At 35.8% G+C, this 17,242-nt stretch overlaps 2 protein-coding genes across 3 annotated transcripts in view; one reads left to right on the forward strand and one right to left on the reverse strand.

The window, feature by feature from the left end:
- LOC149777193 (uncharacterized) overlaps window positions 1-15,074 on the reverse strand; it is a 106,699-nt gene extending 91,625 nt beyond the window's left edge. Inside the window, exons 1-3 of one of the 2 annotated variants that reach the window (XM_089941894.1) lie at window positions 14,859-14,983; window positions 5,783-5,875; window positions 1,149-2,205 (exon numbers count right to left, since the gene is read on the reverse strand). In XM_089941894.1, coding sequence (XP_089798020.1) covers window positions 1,149-2,100 — 952 coding nt within the window. In that variant the 5' untranslated portion in view covers window positions 2,101-2,205; window positions 5,783-5,875; window positions 14,859-14,983. Of the gene's footprint in view, window positions 1-1,148; window positions 2,206-5,782; window positions 5,876-14,858 lie in introns of both variants that reach the window. The other variant, XM_089941895.1, reaches the window with a different exon arrangement.
- Window positions 15,075-15,141: 67 nt separating this feature from the next.
- Window positions 15,142-17,242, forward strand: part of LOC149777194 (CDP-diacylglycerol--inositol 3-phosphatidyltransferase-like) — a 34,127-nt gene continuing 32,026 nt past the window's right edge. Inside the window, exon 1 of the mRNA XM_089941896.1 lies at window positions 15,142-15,323. Coding sequence (XP_089798022.1) covers window positions 15,266-15,323 — 58 coding nt within the window. The 5' untranslated portion in view covers window positions 15,142-15,265. The remainder of the gene's footprint in view (window positions 15,324-17,242) is intronic.

Raw genomic sequence — 17,242 nt, forward strand, 5'->3', positions numbered from 1 at the left:
TGGACAAATCAGTATCCAGATTTTACCACAAACAATCATATTTCCATAAATTGTGCTTATTCTACAAGTCTGCATTTTAAGGGTCATTTCTGCAAGACTTAAGGCAAAGTCATAAGGGTTGGCAGGTCTGCTGGAGGAGTAGCAGTAACAAACTTGTGCTGATGAAAGGACAGAAGATGGGCTGATGATGATGGACAATAGACTACCGCACATAATGTGCCAGCCAAGCTCGATTGATCAGTCAGCCAAATACCATTCTAAATCTAGATTGGGCCCGTTTATTGTAAGTGAGCTGCCTGTCAGATTAATCAGAAAATGTGTTCACTAATTTGTTAGAAAGAATCATAGAGTGCACCTATGAAATGTGGCAGTTTTAATTTTGAGGCTCTTCGAAGACACTAGTAAATTATTAACAGTCATCTTCTCCATTTGTATCTACTTATCAAAACCTATAAACTTTAAATACAAAACAAGGCACATGACCGATGAATGGAGAACGGTAACATTTTTGTTTTCAGTATTTCATTGATTACTGATAGTACTCAAATGTCCTGTAATCCATTTAGTTCAGAGAGGTGATAGCTGCTGGTTCTATTGATATACAAAATGTTTTCTGTAACTGTGACAACTCCACAGTACTATGACATAAAAAGTTAAGAATTAAGGAACTTAAATCTATTATTTTAGATAATTAAGTAAAAAAGGACCAATGCCTCAGACTTAATTTCTGTTTTCCACTTTCATCATGATACATGGAGATTTATTCAGTGTTCAGAAAACAAAACTACTGAGTGCTGGTTTACATCTGAAGAAAAACTGCTTTAAATAAAATCAGATTAAACTAAAATCTAAGTAGACAGAATCATAGAAAATTAGTCTCTGAAAAAAATGGTCAATTTAAAGCATTCTGATATCTCATTGTTTAAAATATTGCAGTTTCAGTGTCAAAGTAATGGCAAAAACATCCAGCACTATTGGTTTAGTGGCTTTCAAATCAGTGCAAGTGTCTGAAAAAAATTCTTTGAGCACTGGCCTGATAGAAATAATAGGCACCTGTGAAATGCAAATGGCTTTTCACTTGTGAATGATGTGAAGCAGAACATCTGTCCTGCTTTTTCATTTAGTGGACCTAAATAAGTTATACCAACCTTTAGGTGCTTTCTTTTTCTTTTTCTTCTTTTTGTTATCCTCAGAGGTGAGAGGAATCAGTTTCCTGGCTTCTGGCATGTTGGGAGCTGGGGCATCACTAATGTGGCCCAGAAGAGGTTGAATAGACCTACCCACTTTCTCTAGCTGATCCTGCCCATCCCCAAATGGAGGCTTGGAGTAAAAGGTTTTCTCTATTTTGACTTTGTCACTGCTGGTATGCAACTCTGATCTGGGACAAGGATTACTGTATCGACTGTAAATGTTACCACCAAGAACAGTTGAAAAGGTAATTTTTTCATCAACTTGACCTTGACTACGGAGTCCAGAATGTGCACTAGAACCCCATGTACCTCTACTCCCTTCAAAATTAGGACTGAAACATTGAGCATATTCCTCTTTGCTTTCTCTATGCATGGGGTTGTAGTCACCTCTAAATGAACGAGACGAGTACAAACTTTGATGAATGTTCCGATCATCATCACTGTCATCATCTGTGTAGAAATCTGCATCACGGTTACTGTCTGGCCTATTAGTAACTATTTCAGTCATTTCAATTTCCACATCACTGCGTGGAGAGGTGACATCTTGTGAGGATCGGTCTGACTGAACCTCATGCACCTCATCATAATCTAGATGCAATCCACCTCCGGAGTGGATCTTTACCTGTGATTGGGGGAAGTAGTCATAACAACCTCTTCCTTCACTCTCGCTTGCATCTTGGTCAGACAGACTGTCTATGCTATTTGTAGCTTTACTGGAATTGCAGACACCTGAATCCTCATCATATCTGCGGACATCTGATTCTGAAGAGTGCAGACCAGCCTTTTCTGCATGGGATGAACAGAGACTGAATGTATTTGATTGTTTGAACTTTGCAGTGCCTAGGCCCTCGTCCTCCTCTTCACTGTGGTATCTTAAATACTTTGAATCTGGCTGCGTGCTAACAGACATGGTGGACGGGGCAAGGCTGAAATTTCTGGCCCTTGCGACCAGGCAGTTGAACTCTTCCTCAGGCAAATCAGCAAACCACCTAGCTTTCTCCTTTATGGAATGAATCTGAAATTGGAATGAAGACATTTATTACTCAAGAAATGGCACTTAACTTCTACATATTTTTTTTAAATTCAGAAATCTGTTTTGTACATATAATAAAATGAATGTGCAGTTCACATAAACATCCCTCCTTAAAATGTACAACTTTACTTTGAATACTGTTTTAGAAAACAAGTTACATATGCAAAGTGAACTAAGTCACTAATGGAACAGCAATCAGTGCACACAGCGACTTAACCATTACTTGTTCTATACTTATTTTTAAATTAGAGGTGTCAAGCAAACCTTAAGGAATCTCCTGAAAACAGGAAGTGATATTATTCCAGACTAAAGTTTCTTTTATAGTTTAAATCCTTGGTTATCTGAACTCTCTTTCACTGAAACTACTAAGATTTTCTTAAACCCCATTATCAACATACCAACTTAAGTAAAGGTTATCCATGACCATCTTCATGTCCCTCTGATGAGCTAGAATTATTAACTGGACAATGCTAAACTGGTAATGGCAGTCTTGAAAATCACATATTCAAGTCTCATAAGGAAATGTATCTATGACTGATGCATAAGACAAACAGACAGCATTCAGGACAATACTTTATTGCATACAAGGGCAATCATACAATAACGAAATCAAGACCCATCATTTATCAGTAATGCATAATCGGTTATTTCAAGATTCCTTTACTATAAATTCCTAATCTCTTGTTTACAGCTGCCACTGCCAGTAATGCCCGATCAGTTCTTGCCAGTTGCCATTACAAGTAATGCCTAATCTGTTGTCTTGTTGTTGCTGTAGGGTTTAATGCCATTTTTCAGCACACGATAGGCTATACATGGCAGCCAGTATTATTGGTGGAGGAAGAACCCGGGAAAACCACAGAAAGAACCACCAACCCTCGAGAAGCTACTGGCAAGCTTTCTCACATACCCCCATTGGCCGAATCCGAGACTCGAACCTACGTAGACAGAGGTTAGATGGCAGTGATCTGTAACGGAGAGCGCTTTAGACCACTCGGCCACTCGGGGCCCCATTTGTTGTCTTGAGTTGCCTTATCAATAATGCATAATCTGATATCCTGAGTTGACTTTGCCAGTAATACAAAATCAGGTGTGTTGAGTTGCCATTACCAGTAATGCTTAATTTGTCTCGAGTTGCCATTTGTAACTTACAGTGAAGAACAATACATGATTCTGGACTTGAGAAATGTAACTTGAGCAAAGACTGTAAAATCTGAGCCTAGAATCAAGTGGTCTGATTTGCTGAAATTAAATTCTAATTAAAACAAATTATCACTAAAATTTCAAAAGATGAGATTTATGTTTTTTATATGGTCTTGGTGAAATTGGAGCTGGATCTTTTAAGGAAAAAGTGTAGTTATTGCTAACATTTTCTTTAAACAAGAAACGTAATAGTGGAAAGCCACTGACAAAATGAATACAGTGACGTATATTTGTTTGTTCTTTTTACTTAAATGCACTAATCTTGAAATAATTACCCATTTTGTTTGAGTTCAATTTTTAAAAAAAAATATAAACATGCTGACAAAACTATATATGAGCAAGTTGCTATCAACTCCCTTCCAAGTCAATTATCTCCAATGATAATTATTAACTTCTTCTAAGGGAGATCTATCAAATTAAGGATATGCATTTAATGAGTACACAGTGTATATTTTACTTGTTTTTTAAGCATATTATGTTGCACATCATCATTAATATGGGACAGTGCATGCACATTCCAGGTCTACATAAAACATTGCATGTCACCTCACAGACCATAATCCCTCTTTATATCTTGTTTTACAGAAGCAATTCATTTTTAATTCCTTCATCTACTGTAAAGGAATAGAATTTAAATTTCTTTAAGCACCACTCCATCATTATAATGCATTCATGGCAGTCATGGAGTATACTGCTTGATTGTGAACCCACTTTGTAATGATGTAAATTAGACATAATTTTACTACTAAATAATAAATCAGGATCCATAATCACTTCAACCTCATAATCAAGGGGTCTATAATGAGAGTGCTGTACCAATGATTAGTTTTCATTGCCAGTATTCCCATGCCCTTGCCACCAAGTCATGCAGCTCATGAAAGTTAACCTGAGGTTATAATTTATGTGGACCAAATAATTATCAACCATTAATAAACAACATATCTCATAGCAGGTACTTATTTGTATAAAATCCATCTGGTCTAGCATAGTTTTATTACTTGCATGACACGCTTGTTGAGTTGTTGCAATTTGCCAAGGACGGGATTAAAATGATATACATTAAGCTATTATATTTATTTTCCCTTTTTTTTTTATTACTCTTTTTACTTATTTTATTTAATCATTTATTATTCAAAGGGTTGTTTCTTTAGAACAATTTAGCTCCAATAAAAAAATATAAATAGCTGTTTGACTCTGATTGTCCTGAATTATCTTTTGTGTACTGACATGAACTATAAACCGCAAGCTTCACTTTCAAATAATGAGATAATGTGATAACTATGCTACTTCCATCAACTGGGGATTGTGAAACCTGTCTATTCTCAAATACAACCATTGTTCACACTATGACAAGCAACATACATCTGCTGTATTACCTGCAATTTTTGTACACACTTTGGAATAATTTAATTTCGGGCTGTAAGTAGTAACAATGGTTCAAAATGTGAATTTTAATTTGCTGAACTACAATTTGCAAATGTTAATAAGAATTTATTTTTTATCAGAATGAAAATTTACATACAGCACACTATATATTAAAAAAAGAGGCCCAAACAGCCTAATACCCAAATGCAATAGTAAAGAAATCTGGTCTGGTAGGATGAATTCTGTATAAATTTCTTCTGATTCTGTTGATTGCATATTCAAATTCTGATGATTGCATATATTATGAAATGAATTGCCTCAAAGATTCTCTATTTTGGTATGCTCAAATATATTTGATGCCAATCAGTATCACTTGCTGGCAGTTCTTTATACCAAAAAGCTCTCTGACAAATTTGGTCAAACTGTACCAAGTGGTTTTGGAGATGTAGTAACTTGGAGGTTTTTCTATTTTTAGTGATGTCAGCCATATCTGATTGCAGCCCTGCATCATCTGTACCAGTCTGAAAGACTTTCATGCAATAATAATTTTTTGATCAAATTAATAAAATTTTTGTAGAGTTATTTTGTTTTTAGATGTTGTTACTAAGTGCTTCCCTTTTTAGTAACAGTGGCCACATTTGATAGTAGATTTTCATCATCAGGTTCAAATTAAACGCCCTTCATGATAATGTGGGTTTTATCAAATTTGTCCTGTCCTGCATAAGTGCTTTTTACACAAGTTGTTGCTGTATTGTTTCTCAAATGTTTGAAACTGTGGCAATATTTTATGGAAGCTTGGCATCTTGTGTGCGAACCTGAAAGCCCTTCATGCCATGGTGCTTTCGACCAGTCTAGTCAAAATCTGTTGCAATGTTTTCAAACAAGTCATTTAGAGATTTTTCTATTTTTAGCAACAGCAGAAACACTGCAATGCAATTAAGCAGCAACTCCAAGATGAAAGAGTAAATTATTGTGTCTAATGCTTGAAACTGACTGGCAAATTACTGCACCCGTGTTGCTGTGAGAACTTGCTATCTTTGCCCCAGCACAATGAAAGTGGGAATATTTGCCATCAATCCAAACTGATCTGAAAAATGAAAACAGTGTGAAGAGTGAAGTACAGTTGCATGGAATGGCCATATATATTGCTACTAAGCTTAACAAATTCCAAATATACAAAACAGTTAGGGTCAAGGCTAGATGGCAATTCATTCTCATTCTTGTAAATTTGCCAAAATACATCAAGAAAGCAAAACTTACTTCATCTGATCATGACTTAGAACCATCTTCCCCATAAAAATGACTTTTCAAGTATTCTAGACAAATATCTCTCTTCATCATCAGCTTATATCAGTGTTAAAAAGCATGTTTTGCAATTATTAACAGTGCTTACTGTTAATAATTTAATATATCCTAAATTACCTTCATTGAATACTGACATGTGAACCTTAAGGAACTGACTGAATGTTCATGCATTTTGAACCAAAACTCATCCAAGATGTCCTCTTTTTGTTCAACCTGCCTTTTATTGGTTAGAATGTTTTTAAAAAATACAATACACATGAGCTCAATCTAAAAATACTTTCACTTTGCAGACTGATATACATATATAAAGGAAAAAATTATAAAATATAAATTGAGCACAACTGTTTAGTAGTGAGCATAACAAAACCTTAACATTCATTAAAACTGTTGTTGTTTTGGGTTCAATGCCATTTTTTAAGCACAAAATAAGCAATACATGGGAGCAAGTGTAACTGTATAACTGTTGGAGGAAGAACACAGGAAATCCCCCATTAGAACCACTGACCAACAGAAAGCTACTGGGAGCTTACTCACATACCCACAATGACAAAGCCTGAGATTCAAAGCCATGTGGACAGAGGTCAGATGACAGTGATCTGTAAAGGCAAGCACTTTCATTAAAATTAACAATTTCAATCTGATCAGGTAAGTATTGGATTTCCAGATCAACCACCATAATCAAGTGCATACTAATATTTTCAACTGAGCAATGAGACACTTTTATTGATTATCTAGTTAAAACATGTTACCAGATGCCCTTGCAGAGGTTGAAGTTAAAGACAAGCAGTTTGGTTCCGAGGAATGCAGTGATATATATATAATGATAGACACACATTCAGCAGCTTCATCCATATTTTATAAATAGTATTTGAAGTCATAACATTAAATAGGCCTCCTTCAGCAGACAGCAAATGTACTTAAGTAGAAAACTAATTTTATCAATATCTAGCAGTTTTCCTGGCATGTTATCAGAGGGCTCTCCAGTGTCCATGGTCTCTGTACATGTACTTCCAAATTTCTTTAACGTGCTTGATAGGATTGTCACATCTATTTGAAAATTTAGTGACACAGTTTCTATGATGATTGTGGCCTTATGTTTACTGCTCTTTCATGGGCTGGATTTCAAAACGGTTTTCATTGGTAGCATTCAGGTTCAAATTTGCTACAATGTCATACTCATTTGCATTATCCACTTCACTCTTTGCATGGATGGTTGCTTGCACAAGTTTTGCAAAATCAAGACTTTCAACTTGGTTTCACCTTCTGACCATGAAATGTCTGTCTGAGCATTGACAGAATATATGGAAGGTTTCTTTTCCACTTTGCCAACTGTGAAAAAGAGCTATGTCAGCCACAAATTATCCTTTGCTCAAAAAAAGCTCATACTTTTCCCATTTCACACACTGGGTCTAGTTTTTTGATTTCTACTTTGGGTAATCTAATCTACACAGTATAACAAATTTTCTCCCTTGCAATTCACATAAACAACCTTCTCTATGTATGATAATCACTGGGAAACTCCTACCAACATCTGGGATATACTGGTTTGCTCTTGCAGCCATCTATGTGGTGGTCATATTTCTGGCAGTTAAAACAATGCAGTGGATTAGAGATGAAAGTGTCAAATATGATATTCTAAAACTTGGCTTTAAGTGATGAAGGCAAAGTGACACAGATGTCAGGATCTGCATGTTTATGGGAAACAAACAGACATTAGGGAGAATGTTAATTCATTTCACTTATGAGACATTCTGAGACCTGAAATTTTCAAGCTTTTCAGACTCACTGCATCCATCTTAACATCCTCATGAAGACTTGAGATTTCTAGAAATACACTAACGGATACCACCACAAATTGCTTCGAGTTAAGCCAATGGTCAGAGTGGACCATGCAGCTGTACTCTATAAGCAAGTTTTTTCTCTGGCTCTCCAACCAAGCCTTGTAGTGCTTAAGCTATAATGAGATGATATCTTGTATAGTGTTCAATAATAAGAGGTCTTGGTTAACGTCAGAACAGCTTCCTGAGTCACTGTCAAACTTTAAAGATTAGTTTTTTCTCCATAATGGAATATAATAATTTCATCATCTGTGCTCCTGATCTGTTATGAAATCAGAGTGGATGATTTATCCTTCTTTACTGCTTTATTAATGCCTGGGCTACACAAGTTCATATACTTAAGAAATATTATTCAACTGACCACGACCTCTTCCCACAGAGACTATGTCATTTGCAAGGTTTCAAGAACAACACTATATTAGTTTAATCTTAAAAGTGACCTTTAAAAAGTATGCAAATCATTAAAACTGAATTTCTTTATCATAGCCCCTGAAGCTTGGCATCACTAGACTCAACTATATGAATCCTCTCCTCCAATGACATGGGATACAGCCAACAGAAAACAGGTTGTCTCCACTAAGTAACCTCGTACAACGTGCTAGTGGATGCATCTGGCCTATTCTACATTTCCAAGCCCAAAGGGGACTTGGTCAAGTTATGCTGCAGGCAATTATGTCAGGACAGTAATATGGGGGCATAACTCCTGCAAATTATGCAGTTATATAATTACTTTTCAGTCCACTGTAAATTAAACTTAAATTTTTTGTCACCTTCTACAATAAATTCCCATCTAAACTGATTTTGTTCTGTCTACAGTCTACAATTATTAAGGTTTGGTGACCCATAATTTGAAAGGTTACTAAAATTCTCAAGCAATTGCCTAGTGTCTACTTATGTTTGATGGGTACTTGAAGCACTGTTTTATTCATACCTATTTTACTTTCAAATAAACAAAAAAACATTGTCTTCAGGAGGAAAACACAGGCTTGAAAACATACAGGTTTCACCTCTTTTTTCCCCTAATATTTCCAAGTTGGATTCAAGGCCAAGTGAATACACACTGGATCATCAGTGTGAAAGATCATGACTTAACATCTCTAAGTGGCCAATGTGGACCAAACAGTTGTCAAAATAATGAGGGAGATGATTCCCTCATGACTTTATCTGGATGATGACTATTCATTTTGCATGGAAGATTGATCAAGTAGCAGTGTGTCAGATTAGAAGATCTCCCTGTCCAAGCAGAACCAGAGGTACTTCATGTGAAGAGGAAATGTACCTGTGGACTGCATTTCTTCCCTTAGCACTCTAAAGTAACCAGTGAGCCTTGAGCTTTAAAGTTCCCAATGTCTTAAATGGAAGCAACCAAGGCCCATCAGAAAATGCATACTTATGAAGTCCCCAAGTCAAAAGTAAGCGGGGTTAAGTGGCTAAGAAGGGATGTGTTGGGGAGCAGGTCTGATCTTATGGAAGGCTTGGAGTGTCTCTCCAAACTATAGAAAATTTTTGTCTCTTCCAAGCCAGAGAGCTAGGGTCACAAAACCTAAGGAAGAAGATGGAAAACCTCATGTAATGCCTTGTGAAATGACCCGATCTTGTCATCCTCCTGTGCTGAAGTCAACAAGTCTGAGGGGAAAAGGGACCATGAGATGTGGTACCACCTCTGCCTGCTCTGTGTCAAACTCTTAATAGACAATCAAGACTGACAGGATGGTGTTACCTTGCTCCAGCTGCAGACCATCAAGACTTTGTAACTCTGTCTCTGTCAGGGAGATCTGTTTCTTTGGTGCAATGGAGACCTGGGATAAATGGAACCTCATCCTGAAACTCCTCCCATGAAGTGAGGGGACTGTCCCAAGCACCAGACTCAATAGGAAGATAAGCATGCCTCTCATCTTTCCTTGGTCACTTGGAGAAGAAAACCTGTTTCTCTTCTTCCTCTTGGAATCCACACTGCAAGGGGCTGATAACAGGCCTCAACTGGCAACATCAACCCTGCTGTTAAGTCCACAGTGGTATGAAAGGGAAGGATAAGTAATGTCCATGAAAAGGATGACCCCATATCTTGCTGAGATTCAGAAGGATTTGGTGAATAGAAGGGATACCAATCTGACACTTTTCCCTTGTTGGCATCTGTACAATGAATTCAAAAAACACATTGGGCTTTATTAGTAGCCAGGCAATGGGAGGGGGGCCTCTCTCCCAATCCCTGTTTGGAGCCCTGAGTGGCTGGGTGGCCTGAAGCACTCACCATTCTGGATCACTGCCATCTCACCTCTGTCTGTGTGGGTTCGAGTCTCAGGCTTGGCTAATGTGTGTACGTAAGAAAACCTGCCAGTAGCTTCTCGTGGGTCATTGGTTCTTCCCGGGATTTGCAAGGGTTCTTCCTCCACCAGTTATACTGGCCGCCATATATAGCTTATCTTTTTCTGAAAAAAAGGTGTAAAACCCTACAACAACAACAACCAATCCATGTTGCTGTACTGTGGGAGTTCCCATTATTGTGACAGGACACTGGTCTATGGCCAGTAAGATATCCCCAACTGGTGCGCATGATCATAGTTGTCCCATACCAGGCAAATATGAGTTTCCTCTGACCCATTCCACCCCATTTTCGATATTTTAACATTTTATGTTGGGGTTTGGGATCAGAGCCAATTTCCCACTGAAAAGTTAAGAGATGTGTCGGTGATGTTTACATTGGTATCATGTAACTACTACAGACATGTGCTGCCTGCTTGAGGAATCTGGTTTTCTCCAGGATGCTGTGACAGTGACATTGTTCTTGGAAAAAAAACCCAAGTCTTTTGTTCTTATTACAATCATTATGTGACTTTCATTTAATATTTTCAAATTTTTTCTACAACAAAGAGGTTTAATGTTTATATCGAGTGACTACTGGACCTCTAATGTCACACCAACCCTCTGATGTATTGTTTAATGAGGTGAAGCAGGGGTCATGGTTTTAACGATGTCTACGCCAGCAACCAATCTTATTTTGTAAACTGAATCAAGCTACTGGTAGTAAAAAAAGAAAGAATGATAAATAATTATCCAATACAATCTGAGAACCAAGCACCCCTGAAAATATGACACAATAAAGTACAACTATATATATAGGATACTACCATTATGAAAAGTTACAAAATTTATTCTTAACAGAAAATTAAGGCAGTTGTTAAAATGAATAGTAGTGGAAATAAAAGAAAGCATTCTATTTATGATGCAGTGTTCAATCTTAAAGTTATTCAATATGTCAAGGTAAAATCTGTGCTGCAGCACACAAATGTTTGTGAACACAAGAAGCAAGAATGGAAATGGCAGAAAAGGAAAGCAACATTAGCAGAGATGCCAAGGGCAAAGAAAGCACAGTGGACTGGGATCACTTCATTCCATGAACTGGAGAATGAACTCAAATGATTTTGTTACTAAATGTTCACAATATGGATAGACTGTCAAAGAACTACAATTAATCTATGTGCTATGTAAATGGCAAAAGATTACGTGACACCAGATTCATCAAAATCTGTTGCATCAGCTGGCTGGTGTTCACATTTTATGAATGCATTTGGACCTTATCACATGCATCTTGTGATCATGTCTTTGACTTTTCAGCAAGGTCATGCACTTTTTAATGTTTTTAACTATACATTGGGGGGGGGGGAGTCAGCTTATACACGAGGATATATGGTAATTCATGTAAAAAATTCTATAATGTGTGCTTTTTTGCACTGCTAAGAAACCACCAACTAAGAAATATTATAACTTCAACAATGTTTGGATTTCCGAATTCAAGTTAGTAGCAAAGATCCTGAATTTGCTTGTGTATGTGAAAGGTATGCATCTTTTGTGTTTCACCTAATTAAAAAAAAAGACTTTGTGGAAATGACTCAGGAATACAACTCAAGTCCAAGTCAGAATTTCTTCCTCTGGTTGAACATTGCTTGGAATATAAGACAGAAGTCACAGTCAGTAAACTTACAATTCCAGCAACAGGAAAACTGAAATTAGAACTTCTTTGTTGGGTGAGCACGGTTGTGCTGTCATTATTTACCATATACTGATGCTAATACAGAGAGGACATTCTCCATTCTTTGCAAAATACAAAGTGATTACTGGGGAAATCTGGACAATAAAAATATTGAGAGCGTTAAATGTGCAGCTTAATAATCACTATGAATGTCATCAGTGGTCACCAGACAGTGATCTTGTAAATAAAGCTAAAAAAGCAATTAGGTTTTGTAAAACAAAAATCTCTGCAATGAACTATACGATAAACACCTGTTCTTCCTTCATTAATTGATAATATACCGACTTGTATTATTATTGTAACATTTGCCATCAAGATCAGAATCTGATTCATGTTCAAAACTTGATCTTTTATTATAGTATGAACATAATATATATTATGGCAAAATATAAACTTGTTTTGTTTTCAATCCTCTTAAGAGGCTTAAAAGTTATGCTAATAAAACTCTTCCGGTTTAGAAGCCAATCTACTGATTTTAAATACTGCTCTTTTTCCATGGATGAACAGAAGATAGTTTTTGAAAACTTACCTTCTGCATACAAAAGACAGTAAAAATAATCAGTAGAGAGTGGCCTTATAAATAAATCTGAATAGCATAGTTGAATTATATCTTCATACAGTAGCGATAACAATGTAACTAGCGGGTGCTTCAGTTGGGCCGAGTGCCACAATCTTACTATATTTTAGCTTTGATTGGTTACTTTCATGACTAGCTGGAAAATTTTACATGATAACCTGCACAAAGGAAACAATTTGGCTTTTCTTTTAAACAATATGTTATTGGTAAGAATTGGATACAGCTCAGAAAAGTTTCATGAAAAATCCACAAAATGTGTGGATCATGTAGGGTTTCACATGGGAGAGATTTTATTTATGAATTTAAATATGGAATGTGCCAAAAATATATTTGTACTTATTTTTGGTTCATCGGAATAGAGCTGTATTATAATATTACATAACCTCCGTATCATATTTAACCGTAAATGCATGTCAATTCTCTCCCCTGAGCAGCTGATAGAGGCAGCAACCACAGAATCTGATGTTTTATTAATAAAGTCAACAAAATCTGTGACAACACAAAATCACCTTATCTGTACAATAAATATACATATATTTCTATTACATATAAGGTGATTTATTGTAAGATACTTCACTGAAAATGTCAGAGTCCTTTGGTAGCAACTATATGCTCAGTGAATAAAAATATCGTTGCAACCGCTACCAGTAACCCGCAGTTTTTTTAATTATTATTACTGCTTCAGAATATTATCAAACCTGCTTGATACCTTTGGATGTGAAATTAATGTAGTAGTACACAAGATTAATACAAATCTATACTTGTATCTTCTGTCTGAAGAATAAGACTCCCCACCCTGTAATAATAATTTAAAAAAACTTTGAAAGTTTTTAAGGCTACTCAACTGCTCAGACTGTTGTAGCATCCATACCCCCTGCATAAAACATCTTCATTTGTCTGTGATTTTACCATTATTTTACACTGTTTAAAATTAAGTTAATGATGTTACGACAAAAAAATGTCAGCACAATCCTGCTATGCAACAAAAACAAATAAATCAACTGCAAAATAAATATAAATAAAAATTAGTACTGTATATAACTTTTCATAGGAAATATTAGAGAAAAGTAAATATTTTGTATAAACTTAAGTCATATAAACAATATTTTTAGATGAATTAGTCCCAAAAAAATTCTCACACAGGTAGGCATTTATAAGGAATAAATACCCAGATTGTCTTGTTACATTGTCCTTATAGATTTTTTTGGAAAAGTAAGGAGGCAGATATTACCAATCCCTTTTGTTTTTCACTTTCACATGAATAAAATATGAAGACAAGCTTAACACATAATCTGCCTTTTGGATTAGTCGTACACTCATAATTGTAAATTCTGAGTAATTAAAGCTGCAAATTTTGGATTGGCCGAGGCACATTTCCCCAAAATTGTCTTTTATATTCCACATACATTTGTAAATTATACCTCAAGAACAGTCTGGTTATATTCTCTAGTGACTTTTTCATTAATTAACCCTAAAAAAACAGTCCATTACTGGATTTGTGTTCAATATATACACTGTGCATAAAATGATCACTTTTTGGAGAATCTGTTTTCTTTTGCAGGTAATAAATAAGTTGTTTTCACTTGCTATGAGCAAAAACCATGAAAAGGAGTATACAAAAATACCATATTTATTAACCTGAGATGAAATTTTTAATTTGGCCTGTTATTCCTATATACAGTTGTTCACCAGCAGCTAGGTTAAGGGGAGTTTGGGGGTTGGGACTGGTTCATGGGGCTAATGGTCAAGGTGCAACACTGGAAAATGTACCAATCTTCTGACATTTTAGGTTAATTCACAAACAGACTTTAATCTTTATCTTTTGTCATTCCATCGTCATAGTGCTGTGACATAATCCTTTTCAACATTAAATCGCTAGATGGATTCATTTTTATCAGAAACATTAATGACTACTATGGGAAAGTTACTTTCTATATGCTGCAAAGGTTTCTTAAAGCTTATACTTTCTTCATGTATTTGACCTTTAACTGTTAATATGCACGCTACATATAAAAGCTGCCAACGACATGTTCAACATAAAATGCAAGTAAACAACCTCGGTTACTTGACGGGGCATGCATGCGAATTGTATCCTAAGCAAAAGTAACGCTTTTGATGCCCGTTTGGTATGCAAATGCAAACTATACCCTCGTTGTAACAAAGTAAACGCTGAAAAAATTTACATTTTACACATACAAAGACTGTGTGACCCTCACAATTCAACGCTTCCACAAAATCCAAGATTAAATTTCAGACATGCCTTTGCCGTGGAGAGAGAGGGCTGGGGCCAGGAAGGGGTGATATTTTAGACAGCGCATACCTGGCTGTCAGTCAAGTCTTTTGGTAAAATGCGGTCATATATGCTGATAAATTGATCGGTGTCTTCGTTTCTTATAGCAGAACCCAGCAAAAATGAGTATTTTTCATTTTCAGCAACATTATCGCTACCGCAGTCCATTTCACCGTCCAGCCATTTTGAATATTCTATCAAGAATCTTTGCTGTCGCCAAGCAAGGGTTCGATAAAACACGAGATCAGAACGGTAGATCAGACCGGTCTCCCTAAATACAGAACGGTTTCGTGTCTATCTGAGAGTTTCAACGGTATGTTACTAGAGCCAGTCTGATCGGTAAGCTTTATCGAAATAAATTCGGGACATAAACATTTTCCTGTGTGGTATCTTCCACGTTTAATCTGCTTACTGATAGAGGTACTCTGGATCAAGAAATGACGCAGACAAACGAAACACCGATGACAATTTATCTGTTTCTACCAAATATAATAGGTGAGCGTAGGTGATGGTTATTCAGCCTCATTATAATTTATCGTCATTTCAGACACAAGCTTCCTTTTTTAAGTACATTTATTTTGTACACCAGCTCTTTAATTGGTGCTAATGCTTTTAAAGAAATTGTAAGATTAAGCAATGTTTGGAATGAGCATTCAACACCGCGAGCTTTAGTTAACTGGGTCAAGTTGGTGGATAATATCATGACTAGTGCTCTTGCTTGATACTTATTACTAGTTCTAGATTGTAACTTAGATATTTATGTTTTTGGGGTCGATGCATTACAGTGTAGGACTAATTTAATACTTACGACATAATTCGAGTTTCCTCAGACCCACCCAATTTTTTACATTTCTACATTTAATCCAAATATTCAAAAATAGGGTGGGAAGGGTCAGAGGGTACGATAGTCCTACCTGTAAGACCCGACGCTGATATTTATGTTGTGGACCTCAACAAAATCAAAATGTGCTATGTCTTACATGTAGGACTAAGGGTACGACAGCACTAGTAGAGGTTCTTATTTTTAACCAAGTATTACACAAGATCTGCACCTTCATTTATTAAGATATCTGAAATGTATATTATTTTTTTTAAATTTTATAAACCAGATTTTGTTTGCAAGCGATGAGTTCCGACTCCATAGAAACATTTATCTGGATTTCTGGGACAGTTATTTTCCCTATAGGTCAATCCAGTATTCTCTTGCCTTCCCATTTGTATGTACCCCCTACTTATTTTAAAAATGAAGCACATTAAGATTAAAATAAAATGCAAGAAACTAAGCCATTTTAATCATCAATTTATAATTTTTAACCCGATTGTCACCAGTTACCTTAACACTCGACATTTTGGAGTTTCAAACCAAACGGAAGCAGTCAGTTTAAACAACCAGATGGACCCCTGCCCTTTTCAGATTTTTCTAACAATCTTCTTTTGTAAAAATTATGTCATATGCATCCGATATTTGCAGTATAATGTTATTATGTTATAACTAGTTACTATGTCATCTGCATCTAATATTTGAAGTGCCTGTTTTTGATATTTCTAAAAACAAAATTATATAAGAAGGAGGAGTCTTGTATTGTTGTGCTTAAAAAGTTGTAACTCTTAATTTTCATAATTATTCAGAGCCTATTGAACAACAGTATTACTAAAAAAAAATACTGTCTGTTTTTAAATACGGGCAAGATGACAGCGTTAAGGACCCCCTGGCAACAACCTGGCTAGCAATTATAAAATGATGAATTAATTGATGAATACTATTGTACCTACATTTGTTTGTCAGTACTGAAATTTCCTCTGTAGCCAAATCATAATAAATCTTTAAAGTACTCATGGTAAAAAGGTATTTTTCACTACAAATTTGCATATTAAGGAAAGAATACCACGATTTTAATTGACATAATTGGCCTTGTTCTGTATTCAGATCAAAATTTCTTTATTGTCTTCACTTGTGCTCTCCCTTTTGCCAGTTTTTCGTTTTTCCTCAATGTATTAGCATTATTTTCATTTGCGTCATAATTCCATTCCCCACAAATGAAAACAGATTTTCCTGGCTCAGGTTTACAAGTCAACGTATTTTTCTGCAGTTATTATTAATATTATTATGTTAATGTCATTGTTAGATTTTCCTATTAATGATTGGACTGTGTTGTCAAACTCAGACTCTTAGAAGGCTTTTACTTTCATTATATACATCAGATCAATTTAAACCCCAGTAAAACAACAATGGGGATTGCTTATTTGCAGAACAGTTGCAGGCGCTTACATGCACATTCAGTAGAACTGGTTTCAAATTTAGGTTAAGTAGGTAATTTTATTTAAACATTGCATATACTATAATGATTAGAATATATAAGTGGCTTCAAGTACTGAGCTACTAAGGTGGCTCAGTTAGATGCACAATTCAATTT

The sequence above is a fragment of the Sinohyriopsis cumingii genome, chromosome 18, assembly GCF_028554795.1.
Source record: "Sinohyriopsis cumingii isolate HCF-2022 chromosome 18, ASM2855479v2, whole genome shotgun sequence".
NCBI classification, from domain to species: Eukaryota; Metazoa; Mollusca; class Bivalvia; order Unionida; family Unionidae; genus Sinohyriopsis; species Sinohyriopsis cumingii.